At 34.5% G+C, this 13,462-nt stretch overlaps 1 protein-coding gene across 1 annotated transcript in view; it reads left to right on the top strand.

The window, feature by feature from the left end:
- Positions 1-13,462, top strand: part of CREB5 (cAMP responsive element binding protein 5) — a 338,119-nt gene that overhangs the window by 43,079 nt on the left and 281,578 nt on the right. The window contains exon 4 of the mRNA XM_063452336.1: positions 7,317-7,486. Within this exon, the coding sequence (XP_063308406.1) occupies positions 7,317-7,486 (170 nt within the window). The remainder of the gene's footprint in view (positions 1-7,316; positions 7,487-13,462) is intronic.

Below are 13,462 nucleotides of genomic sequence, written 5' to 3'. Positions count from 1 at the left end.
ATGGGCCCCTTGGACGGCAGCCCGCGCGGGCCGGGGCTGCAAATGGTGGCGGCGGTACCCGGTCGCAGGGGTACCGTTGGCTCGCACCCGCCCTCCCGCCCACCCAATCTCTGAAATTGAGGAAATCCCTACCGCCCACCTGGAATTCTGAAACGCCCACTAGTGGGCGGTAGGGACCAGGTTGACAACCCATGGTCTAGATAGAAGCTGCCAGTGGTTCTGGTTTGTAAACGTAAACTGAAAGCAGAAATAGTGCAATATGGTAAATATAACGTGAATTCTTTGCAAATCAAAAAATTATTTTATAGTGTGTGTATTAGATTTTTTTTATTTTTATACATAACACAATTAATTCCCCTAAGAATATCTGTTGCTGATATTGAACTTACGGTATTTGTACATAGTAATGAGATCGACTGCCAGGCGCCTTTTTCCTGAAGACACAAAACCAGTTTGACAAGACAGGCTTCATAATTTGGATCCTCTAATTAATCTTCAACATTCATTCATTTTATTTTCCTTCATGTTCTTTTCAATTCCAAAATATATTTTAAATGAATTGAGAATGCGAATCATATCACAAGTGGAATCTAACTAATGTTTTTTTATGGTGGAAAAATAATGCCTATCCTGTTTAATTCAATACACTTTTGATGAATGACAATAATAATTGTATCTGCTGTTAGTGTAACTTGTATACAGTTGTGTTTACTGTTACCTCCGATACTTTATCCACAAACTGTTTTGTTCTTGTCAGATTATATTTTTAGAACCCATCACTGACCTATATTATTTTGTTCCATCTTAAGGTAGCACTCCAAACACATAAAGTACTTTCGGAAGTGCTTTCATGTGTCTGGAGTCTGCCATATTTTTTTCAAATGATAAAAGTGCCGATTTCAATGGAAATAGTTTTTTTTATCAATCAAAACGTCAGGGAGACTTTATTCTGCTTCCATTAGCACAACATAGTCAATGAAAGCTGTAAGTCTGCTAGGCTTTAGCATACCTACCTGTATCTCCCTTGCTTTGTGCAAGACTGTGTGTGGGAAGTCTATGGAACGTACCTTTTCCGAGCCAGTTTTGTGAATGGGTAGTGCACTTGGCACCATAACAATTTAAATTAGATGAAGTTGTTTTGGTGCCTGGAGTGTCCTTTTAAGGAAGCTGAAGTGCTATACGTGCCCGGAGTATTGCTTTAACTTTTGCAGTTACTTAGGAAGATGTTTGACTAGTTGAGAAATGTCGCCAAAGTTTGCATTGTTTGGTTACACTGCAATCAAAGTTTAAGATTATTGCATGGTCTCTTTTCCTTCACTCCTGCAGAGATTAACGCATTCTCATTTTCAAATGATTTTGCATTGCCTTAAATTTACATTTTAAACTTAAAATGCAAATTTTACCATTTAGAGTAATAATTAATTATTAATGATCCATCTGGCATCTTGCACAGCTCTTTTGTAATTCGTATGTACAATATTGCATTTGATTTACATTTTTGGCATTAAGTTATTAAAATGTAAGTGATATCATACTGTTATGTAGCATACGTATCATGTGTTATCAATGACATTTTAAGACACATGTGAGCTCTGGGATAAGCATTATTAGGGCACCCTGCTGTTTAATACCAAGCACCACCCCATATCAAAACAGGACAATTACATGTTATATAAAATATAACTGATTCCAAACCTTGACATGGTACCTCTCATTCTGCCCTTCTATCTATTGCAGTTATAGCAGCCCTAATAGATATTCAACCCCATTGAAACATGTGCCTTGTGCACCATATATACAGAACTGCCCCTTTTGAATAAGAACTTGTTGAAATTCTACACATTTTTAATTATATTAACCCTTGAAGCTTCAGAGGGAGCAAACATAATGATACATGTGCTACCCACCTGCCTGACCCGCACTGGGTAAGTCATTTGATGCCTAATTGAGATTTTGTTGGAATAAAAGCATAGAAGGTGTTTGGAAGAATTCCAATCTCAATATGTTGGCTGGTTTTTATTAAATGAACTGTTTGCATTTCTCATGTAAAGCTCAGATTTTGCATCTCCTGCCATGAATTAGATCATAGTTAAGGATAAAACCATATAAACCATCACAGTAGGCATTCTTAGATTGTCTGGAAAGTACTGATAGATTGTCATCTGCCATGGTAAATACTAGATTAAAATACTAAGAAATAATTATTTTGTCTAGTGACTCCCTTAAAGAGTACATTTTTTAAACAACGTCCCTAAGAAAATAAATATTAACATTTATTTTTCATTAAGGAAACAAGTATTTTTATTATATTATGTATGCAATGAAGTACGTGGGACTTATTGGATGATTCATATGTTTATTACTAGACCACAGGTGACAACGTTTCAGCTCTTCAGAACTTCTACCAAGGCTGACATTAGCAGAGTATCACAAATGCACACACAAACACAAACAACTTGTGGAATGATCAATTTTCTCAATCGCTTAATGTCGGCCAGTATAAAAGGTATATTGCTGTCAATAAAGCCTCAATTTTATCCAAGCTGATCATATTTATTGGCAGTTTTTCAGCATCCGATAAGCCATTTAATGGTTTGGATCAGTTTAATTCCTGTCATTAAATGCTTATCAGGAGCCAAAAAAATTCAACTCACATTTTAAATCTGGAGCCTATATTTTACTTTTGAACACACATGCTTTGGTGATTCAATTCCATTAAACAGGCACACAGCCAGGTTTGACTGCTGAAATTACAGCTGGATTAAAATCCAAATGGAATTGGAAAAAAAATGTTCTAAAACAGTCAATATTTAACATCTGTTCTCGGGCAAAAGAATTAAATCGAAGCCTAAGTGTCTAAGTGCTAGCCATGGTACCTTCAATGCAAGTTGATAAAAGTCATCAAGAGCTATTAGTCATGGCAAAATTGAAAATATGTCTAGTCTTCTCACTAATGAGACATTCCATGAATAGCCTCCCAATGGTTACCCCAGACAGCCAATCATTTTGGCACCAAACTTATCTGTCAGATGCCCTTTGTCCTAGGAGACTGTAGGGACGCCTAGGACTTCTGGCAAATGTAGGTCATCCCACCATATATTTAGGGCTAGATTCAGGGCTTAGTTAGTATTGTAGAATAATTGTTAATAGCAGGGTTACAATTAAAGGTTAGAATTATGATTGCTAGGTTAGGTTTTAGGCTAGAATCAGGATTAGGTTTAGGCTTACAGTTATAGTTATGGCCACAAATATGGCTACAATTAGAGTTAGAGCGACACATGTTCGTTTGGGATGTTACTTGTGACAAAATGAAGATTGGTTCAGTTTCAGCGGTGAATAGAGAGAATAAAAAGAAAATTACATTTACTTTTGTAAAATCTAAATGTAATAATTTAGAGTGTATCAGTATTTTATTTCAGCGAAAGCATATGTCATGATGTAACAGGCTTTGCATCAAAGTTTGACACTGGTCAGTATGGTAACACAGATAAGCGTCACCTTATCAAATAGCCTCAGCAAGGAGCAAGTTAAGAGATATGCTGGACTCCCGTTTGTAGCCTCACTTCTAAGTTACCTGTTGGTTTTAATGATTAGCCATAGGATGCATATATGTAGAGCGTCTAGGCAAAGCATAATGTCTAAACCTTGTTACTCACTTGGTAGGCACATGAGCAAGCTCCTTATTTTATTTTATTTTAGTCGATTGTAGACTTTTAAGACTCGACTATACTAGGTAACGATGTTTAAAATATACTTATCTGACTAGCCCGTATAGTGTTACGGTTGTTATAACTTTGCTTGATATCTCACTTCAGTCTAACCACTTACATTACTACTACGCTAAACTTACTAGAACTACACTTCTTAATATAAAATGAGGCTACCAGTAACTCAGAGTTACTTGCATTGTATTATACCCATTATGTATGAAACGTTATCGTCTCCCCTCTCTCATTCTGTTCCCCATATAACTCTCTGCCTCAATAAAAAAAAAAAAAAGAGATTGACAAAAAAAAAAAAAAAAGAGATATGTCAAGCCTAAAACCAGAAGAAAAAGCCAGGCTACGGTACACATGGGAGTATTCATTTACTCGGGAGATGTAGAATACAATTTGAGGGGTTACAATAATTGGATATGTCAGCCTTAATACATTCACAGTAAAAAAACATCCCTGGGGGGGTCTTGCTTCACATCCAGAGATTCATTGAAATCCTAGGCATATGAGGAATTTCTACAGTCACGACTAATAACTAATAAATACATTTATTTTGCTGATTTTTTTTCTGAAGCGGCTCTAGATGTGTAGAAGTGAATATGAGCAAAACTTTATATCAATTGATATATGTATTTATTTATTTAGGTCACAATTCTAGCAGCATTAAATCCTGAATACTCACGTACAATATAAAAATGGAATCATACTTTTCGCATTAGCTGGGAATAATATCTTAAACTTAAACAGTGAATAGTAAATTGCTCTTTTTAGTAGGTCTAAGTAGATTGCCTGGTACAAGTAAAATAAAAATGTAATATCCACTGGGAAAGTACACAAAAATTGTTGCTGGAGTGAATGGTGGGGAGCATACACCCTGCTTGGAAACACTTCTCAGCTTGAATAAAGCAAGTGTGCACATCAAAATAAGAAAGGGAAAAAAAGTGCAAAAGTCTTAAAGAGACTTTCCTTTTTAAACATTTCCTGCTCTCTGAATAGACTACTAGATCCTGCAGGAGCAACCTGTGTGTGAGTAAAGTTCAATTTACAGAGCAGGAGCTAAAAACATCTAAAGCAAGTTAACATCTGATTGATTTGCCAGTCGCATCCAGTAGGGGTGTGGCATGTGCTGCATTAACAACAGTGATTTAGCTCTACCTTAACCAAAAAGGAGATTTTCAGGAGTGAAACTGCAGGGTTTCACCCAAACTGCTTTATTAAGCTAAAGTTGTTTTCAGGCCTATACTATAGCATGAAATAAGAGAAGAAGAATTGTAAAAATCCTGAAAAGGTCTTCATAAAAACTAAAAACTAAAAAACTGAATCTGAGAAAAAACATTAAGGGATCCAGAAACCGAGTATAACTTGCACCTTTGTTTTACCCTTTTGTTTCTTAATTCTAACAATCAGATATTTAAGTTAAAAACTCACCTGTACATATTCCATAATTCCTTCAAAATTTTGCATTTCAGAATAAGATTTTTTTTATCCGAATGTTTACTATTCTCAATTTTTGCAATTCCAAAGGTAACATAGTGGCAATTAGGGAAATTGTAAACCTAAAGAGTGATTTTTATCTTTAGAAATATTGTAATTCCTCAAATGTCTAAATTGCATTGGAGGATTGCCTTTGGGGTACCTCACAATCACCTGCTGTAAACGTAAGCACCGCAAAAATAAAGAATATAAAAAATATATATATATTGTATTTCCTATCTACAGTTGTGGGAGGTGGGCAGGAATAATTTACTGCACTATTTTCTACAATTTATTTCTTCTTTTTCCTGTATGCCAACTTTGCCATAAAGGCACATTCAGGTGTTTGGCCAATAATTTTATTTCAGGTTTTTGACGCCTTATTTTAATCATTATTATTGTTGTAAAAGGCGAGGCCTATATATAAAGAAATATCTTAAATTAAAAGGCATGGACATTACATCATTATAAATGGGCATTAATTATTTACTTTACCATTTATTGATTGCCCTAATGTTAATAAATTAAAACAGACTTAATTGCTAAGTGACAAGGTAAGCAATTAAATCTATTAGTACACATTTAATATTATTTGGGTTCTGAAAAAGCATAAAGTTTTGCTTTCTGAAACTGATGTAAAAATTATAAAATATTTGAAAAAAATGGCATGTATTAAAACACCAAGTCTCCATCTTATTTTAGTAGTGTGACAATTTTCGATTAGCCCAGGATTCCTTTCAGTATTATTATTAATTAGACTACAGTCTAAAATGGAACATTCACACTATTAAATAGCTCTACATAGAGGCAATGAAACTTGATTCATAAAGTTTTTATTAACACCCCAGAGCTATGTGCTAATATAGGCAAGATTAACACTAATGGAAAAAAAATCTTGAGTGTCAAAAGAATGGAGCATAAATGTACTTTTTGGAGATTATGCCTGTCAATATTTTTTAAATAAAACATAGTTCTTGATGATAGTATAAATAGATATAGGTAGCTGTACTTAATCTCCCAACATTTCAAATGGGCAAAGTGGGACACTTTAGTCTATAGTGTAATTTAGAACAAGAACAATGTATTGTATTTGCACAGGCTGATTTTTAAACACATTTATTTTAGACAAATTACCGTGACGATTGTTACTGTGGAGCTCTATTATTCCTGAGGAGCTGTACCAGGTATTTGGAAGACATTTGAGGCTTCCCAAACAGCAGCAGTGTGAAAGAAAAGGTTGTATCCACAGTGGCACTGCATCCATTTGTTATAAAAAGATAGGACCACTGCGCAAAGACCACTTCATTGAAATTAAGTGGTCTGGGTGACTTTAATGGTACTTTAAATTCGGACACTACACTACAAGACAACAATAACAGGCTCACTTTAATCAGTAAAATGGCAAAGAGAAAAATGAAGATGCTATAGCTATAGCTAAGAATAATTATTGGGTTTTAGGGGCTTTGTCGTGGTTATGGAGGAGTCCCCTGGTACTGTTCCAGAGTAATTAGTCAAATAGTTTTCAAAATGGTTCATGCTTGTTTGATTCCGCTGAATGCTTTTTGTCAGGCTACTTTTCTGATATAGAAGTTCCCCTTACCTAATAGTTATAGGTGAGATTGTCACTCGATGCTCCCAGCCAGTGAATTCCATCCAGACAAGAATTGGCCTCAATGACTTGTGCATCAATGGTATCAGAAAATCAGACTTCATCCAAATTCAAAAATTTAGGCAAAACTATCTTGAAAAGTCCACATCCTTATATTAAAACATTGCTCAATTTCATTTTCATCTTTTCGGTTTATATATTGGTGAGATTTTCATGAATATTCAAGTACAGGTTAAATTGTAGCATATTCTTGCATATTCCCATTCAATATTATATTTATGCGGCCTGCTGAGTTCATGGAGACATGCATTTATAATAGTGTACAATAAAATTGCAGACCCCAAGGATGAGGAGCTGAGATTCTGTATCACAGCATCTGCATACACTTCTAGTTTTGCTTCATGCTTTGAGTTTAGCCAACTGCAAGGAAGTCTGCTGTGTTATAAAATAAAAATAATAATTACTAGGTTCTCCTGTGCCTATGGTGGATTTGATGTTTTGTGACTTGTTTTTCACAGACTATCACCATGCATAATACTGTTGGAGGAATGACTGGACCTGCTTCACACCAGCTCTCAGGTTCAAGAATGCCAAATCATGACACCAGCGTTGTAATCCAACAAGCTATGCCATCTCCACAGTCCAGCTCGGTCATAACTCAAGCACCTTCCACAAACCGCCAGATCGGGTAGGATGACTATTTTAATGTATTGATCTCTTTTATACTGAAGAATGGTTTTGTTTCAAAAATAAACAACTGTTTACATCAATAGTCACAAGGTGGATTTTGCATAAAGTACAATTCAGGCATAAAGTTCTAAAAGTTCAGCAGTCACAATGAAAACTAATGGAATGTTTCTGCTCCACTTTTAGAACATTTCCCTGATTTGCTATCTATACATAACGTTCATAACTGTTTATGATACAGTGCTCGTTGGTAAAAGACCGTGTTGTTATTAAAAAGATAAGAGCGTCATCTTGTCTCTAACAATACTGTAAGGAACAGCTGTCATGGGGTTTTGTAAAAGAGCATTTTGCAGCAATATTTTATGGTTTGTCATCTATCTATCTATCATCTATCTATATATCTGTCTGTTTTTGCATCTGTTTTTGTGTATTTTTTATCTTTGAAATTGATGCATTAACTGAACACACAGGGCACCAAAACCTCTTTATGTAAGTGAAACATATGTTTCCGTAATTTGCAAGCAACAGAGATGAGGAAGAAGTACCGGTGTCTGGGGGAATCCACTTCAGTGTTAAATCATTTGACATGAAGTAGTTTTGGTGCCCGGAGTGTTCCTTGAACTACAACACATAGAGTACATTGAACATTATTTTGGTTGGGTTTCATGACAAATGGAGTGAATAAATACAGGGTTTTTCACTAAAGTGAGATTTCAAAGCTAATTTCAAATGTAAGTCCAGAGTAGCCAAACTGACAGCATCGCTCGCTTAGAGAATTTGTCCAGTTTAGCTGGATTTTAAAATTGAAATTCACTTTGATTTCTCACTTTAGTAAATAACCCTGTAAGTAAATATATGTGTTGGCGTTACACAAAATGCTATTATTCCTTCTTAGTGTGACTTGCGTTAAAGTGACATTTATACAGAGTATCTGAAGCTTGGCTATTTTGCCATTCATTGTCTTGCTCAGTGCTTTGGCCTTATTGTGTGGATGTGTTGTCTAAAATAAATTACTTTGATTGTTAGTTAAAATTACAAATTTTACTATTTATTTAGTATGCTCTGTTTCTTAATTGGATACTTTATCTTAACATATTTTTTAACAGTGTACAGAAAAGAAACTTGGGTACCTGTAAATCATTAATCCTGATTTATTTCTGGGCTTCATTTTGTGTCTGTGTGTTTTTGGGTGTATGTATATCTGTACATATATATATATTACCCATGGTCCTGCACTCGCATTTGTGTCTTCAATGCCACAGTGCTGCTTCAGCCTACTAACATAAATATTCACAAAGAATCGCACACACTGTTCCTATTAATCAAAGAAGTGTGTCTTTATTTACCACGATTAAGTTAAATCACATCAACGTTTCAGTTCTTACCTGGACTTTCATCATATATACTTAAAGACAAAATACAGTGGTAGCAGTGTTAGCCAATCTCAATACAACTCACCCACTCAAGCATGCTGCCTACTTAACACATGATGTCATACATATTGCTGGAATTGGAGATGTAGTTTACTTGTCTGAATTGGTTTCAAGATACATTTAATAGTTTCAAGGTTTCTAGCCATGAAATGATCTGGAGCATTGGAATAGTAACTTAAATCAACCATACCACTACTATGGAGGTCACAGTATGCATAGCGTTACAAGAGGGGACTTCTATAGCAATTTCACCAAAATCGTCAAAGAAAATCATGTAGAAATTAATGGTAGTTTGGCTGTTAGGCATTACATGATTCCTGACAATTTATTCTGGAAAAAAGAATGCATCACTTCTCCTTTAAATAATCTTTCTTGCTTACAGCATACGATATTACAGCTGTACAGCTACAGTATAATTTGTTTGATGAGTTTATAAAGTTTCCAGAGCAACTTTTGAATTGAAGTCAACACACCCACACTAATTGGAGACTAGGGGAGAGATTTATCAATGCCAATATAGGTGCGATTTGGGCCTAACTAAGGAACAATGGAAACTAAAAGAATGCCTCTAAATGTTTAGCACTTTGCACTTTTGCCTTAATACATCTCCCTTGTGATTTACTATAAAATTTATAAGGAAAGACGTATATTATTTCCTCTCTGTTAATACTTTCTCTAGCCACAAATGCGTTATGTTTGTCAAAACAAATGCTTGGTTGAGAATTTAGTCAGTTGGTAAACCCCGGTGATAGAGGGTCCATATATTTTATGGTCATTCTCCAGAACTTGGATAAACAGTCCTTTTGGTGTGGTAAACTGTGCCTCTAATTGCACAGATATTGCTTTACAGTAAGCACCTCGATATAAAGGAACACTACAGCGTTAGGAATACAAACCCGTATTCCTCATACTATGGTTTTCTCTTTATTTAGATTTAGTCCCCCCCACCACCAAATCTAAATGCAATTTGGAAAAAAAAGGCTTTACTTACTATGTTTTCCAGAACTAAGAGCGACGTCACATTAACACTTCTAAATGTCCAATCTGATGCTCCTTTAGTGGTCCTTAATGTAATACCCAGGCTATTCACTAGGGGCACAAATCTCAACATCTCATTGTTACCTTCTAATGACCAGAGCCTAGTGAGACACATGTAAATGGCTGTAGCTGAATGTATGTAAATTCCTGCAAATTGTAGGTATCTACTGATGGTCATGTATATAAAACCAAACATATATTCCTCTGACCTGAAATGAGAACCCCAATCCTAACACCCCCCCCCCCCCCTCCCTAAATTTACCTCATTGTGTTGTCCATTTTAATACTGTATCTTTTTTTGGCAGTGGTGTTTTATGGTTTTCAAATTTACATTTTAGATATATTGAGATGTATACTATTATAGTAATATAGTTATTACTGTAGTGTTTGAGAGTATAGAAAAAGAGGGGCATGTTTACAAGTCATTTGCCAGCTCTCCACAGTTTGCTGTTTAAAAAAGCATTGAAATCTTTATATTCAAATACTTTCTATAACCTCACTGTGTTGTGTGTGTGTGTGAGAGGATGTGTGTATGTGTTTGTTATGTGACTTTGCGATTGTTGTATGTGTCTTGTCATGTGTGTGTTTGTTGTGTGAGTGTGTGTTTGTCTTCTCTGTGTGTGTACGTGTTTGTTGTGTGACTGTGTGATTGTTGTGTGTGTCTTCTCATGTGTGTATGTTCTTTGTTGTGTGTGTTTGTCATTTGTGTGTGTGTGTGTGCTGTGTGGGAGTGAGTGCATGTGTTTGTTGATATTAACTACCTCTGTAATGTAAAAATGTCCTTTATTATGCCTCCCTCTGCCTGGGCTGTTGCAAACAGGATTATGAATTAGAGAGACTTATGAGTTTTCCTATTTGCCATAGGAGGATAAGCAAAAATAAAAAGTGTGAGTCTTCTGAAAAATGTATGGCTCTAACAGTTGTAACGCGAGCATGAAAGGGGAAAGAACTTGGAATGGCTTTCTCTCATTTCCATTCCCTCCCAAAACACATTAAAAACGAAACATTTGGGAATAAGTAGTATACTAATTTCAAACGTGGATTTCTTAGTGGTCCCCGGGGAATGCATCTTTTAACATACATTTCATATTAAGGATTGCACATTACACTTTGTATAGCGCCATATTGTAGTAATATTCTGATTTTATCACGGCCTCAAATATTTAAGTGTCAAAGCATGGCCAAGCCACCTGCGTATGTTTGAGATGGCTATCGTCCAACAAAAACAGGCAAGAGTTATGAAAGTCTTCTTTCAGGGCTACGCGCTGAGTTCTCCTGCAGCAGGAGACGGGAACCCACCTGTGCCCACGCAGAGCTCAACGAGTTGGGGAGTGGAGAAGTGTTCGCAGATGGTCCTCTCTTGGGAATATTGTCCTCCTCCCTTTTAACTTGCTTGCTTTTGTGTTGCCGTCCACACACATAAAACTTCTCTGCCTCCCTTCCCATTCATGCTCTGCCTTAGTATTCAGAGTATTAACGGATAAATCAGAGGATCATGGAAAATATCATAATAGCAAGAGAAATTATAAAGAGGAATTAGCTGAGGGCAACGCCTTTCTACAATGAAACTTCAAAGCGCTAGAAATGAATGCACAGTGTGTTCATATAAAATGCAGCCTGCAAGCGTTGAGATTTTAAGTGAGCTATAGATACACTTGCTTAATGATTGCTCTGCTGCACGGAGACCTAATCCCCAGCAAAGGAATTTCTATAGCTCTATTTAAAAAAAAAATCCTTAAATTTAATTATTTTTTATTTGTTCATTATTTGTAAAGTCATTGTCATACTTCTAACTCTTAACAAAGTGAGTGTTTTAACTTGAAAAAAAATGCACGTTTTGTGTAGCACTCTTTCTGTCACTGTTTACCTTGTCTTTTTAAACTATGCTTGGCAACATTACTACACATGTTTGTGTTGATTTGTTTAAAGAATTGTGGTACTTTTGATTGTTGTGTTAAGTATGATATGTCATAATTTTGATAAGAACGTTTGTTTAAATACAGCAAATAAAAGTAGTTATTGCTTACATTACATTTATTATTATTTAATGAACAATAGAAAGAAATGCCCTACTGTTTATTGAATAACCCCCTTCAATTTCATAAGTGAATCCATTTGTAAGCATACATTGAAGGGGCTATAAAAATAATAGCATTCTATTATTGTATTGGTAAAAAAAAAAAGATTCTGGTACTCTATTATTACTATTAGTACTAGTATTATTAGTACTCTACTATATGATATAGTTGTCCAAAAACTAGATGTCCAGTTGCTTTGTGATTACTGCTCCCATAAAGCATCATGGGATTTGTAGTTCTAGTGTAAATCAATAATACTGCACTCAATTTGTATAGAAATATAATCAATACAAATAATGTTGGGGGAACAATTCTTATGTATTACTATTGGTATATTTGCTTAAATAAATAATAAATACATAAACTAACCCAAGAAATCATATCTTACTTGTTATACCTAAACATAGGATGACGTCTAAGGATTTGTGGGTACTACCACTATGTGCAAAAAGTGACATATAGGCATAAAAACGACCATAATCTAGAATCTCAATATTGTTCAATATATGTTACATGCAGCATAAATATGCAGAATATTAGGCAATACTTTAATTAAGTTACAATAGAGTTCTTTGAAATTAAGTTTGCAATTTCAGTGTTACTCCACAATATTATCACGATGATCACACTGGTAATCTGGTTCCTTAATGTTGTATTCCTTTGGTCCCAATAGTAAATGAAAGGCTGTAAAAAAAAAAGGGGGGGGGCACCCCCTCCAAAAAAAATATATACAGAATTCTGAAAAATATTGGTACAAAAATAAAAAAAAATAAAAGAAATATATATATATATATATATATATATATATATTGTACAGCGCAACGGAATCTGATGGCACTATATAAATAATAAAATAATTATATATATAACAAATATATAAAACAATATATATAACAAATATATAAAACAAAACGTGTATATATATATATATATATATATATATAATAAATAATAAAATAATTATATATATAACAAATATATAAAACAATATATATAACAAATATATAAAACAAAACGTGTATATATATATATATATATATATATATATTGTACAGCGCAACGGAATCTGATGGCACTATATAAATAATAAAATAATTATATATATATATATATATATATATATATACACGTTTTGTTTTTGCCAACTAGCAAAGTAAATTGCTTATCACAGCAACAGGATAGATCTATTAAATATTTTTAGTCAAGCATATATAGAATTTTTTTTTTTTTGCAAAGACTATCCATTTATTTAAATGAACTAAAAATAATTTACATTTTTCCAAAAACATGTTGTTAATGTTTATTGTAAAAATGATATGATTATATGGCTGAAATCTCACCCAACTTATGGGAACCAGGGTTGAAGTTCCTGTTGTCAAAGACCCTTGTATTTGGAACCAGGGCCGCTGCCAATCAGTTCAGTTCTGT

Source organism: Pelobates fuscus, chromosome 4 (assembly GCF_036172605.1).
Source record: "Pelobates fuscus isolate aPelFus1 chromosome 4, aPelFus1.pri, whole genome shotgun sequence".
Lineage (NCBI taxonomy): Eukaryota > Metazoa > Chordata > Amphibia > Anura > Pelobatidae > Pelobates > Pelobates fuscus.
Note: the sequence above shows the minus strand (reverse complement) of the source record. Positions and strands in the feature narration are given on the sequence as shown.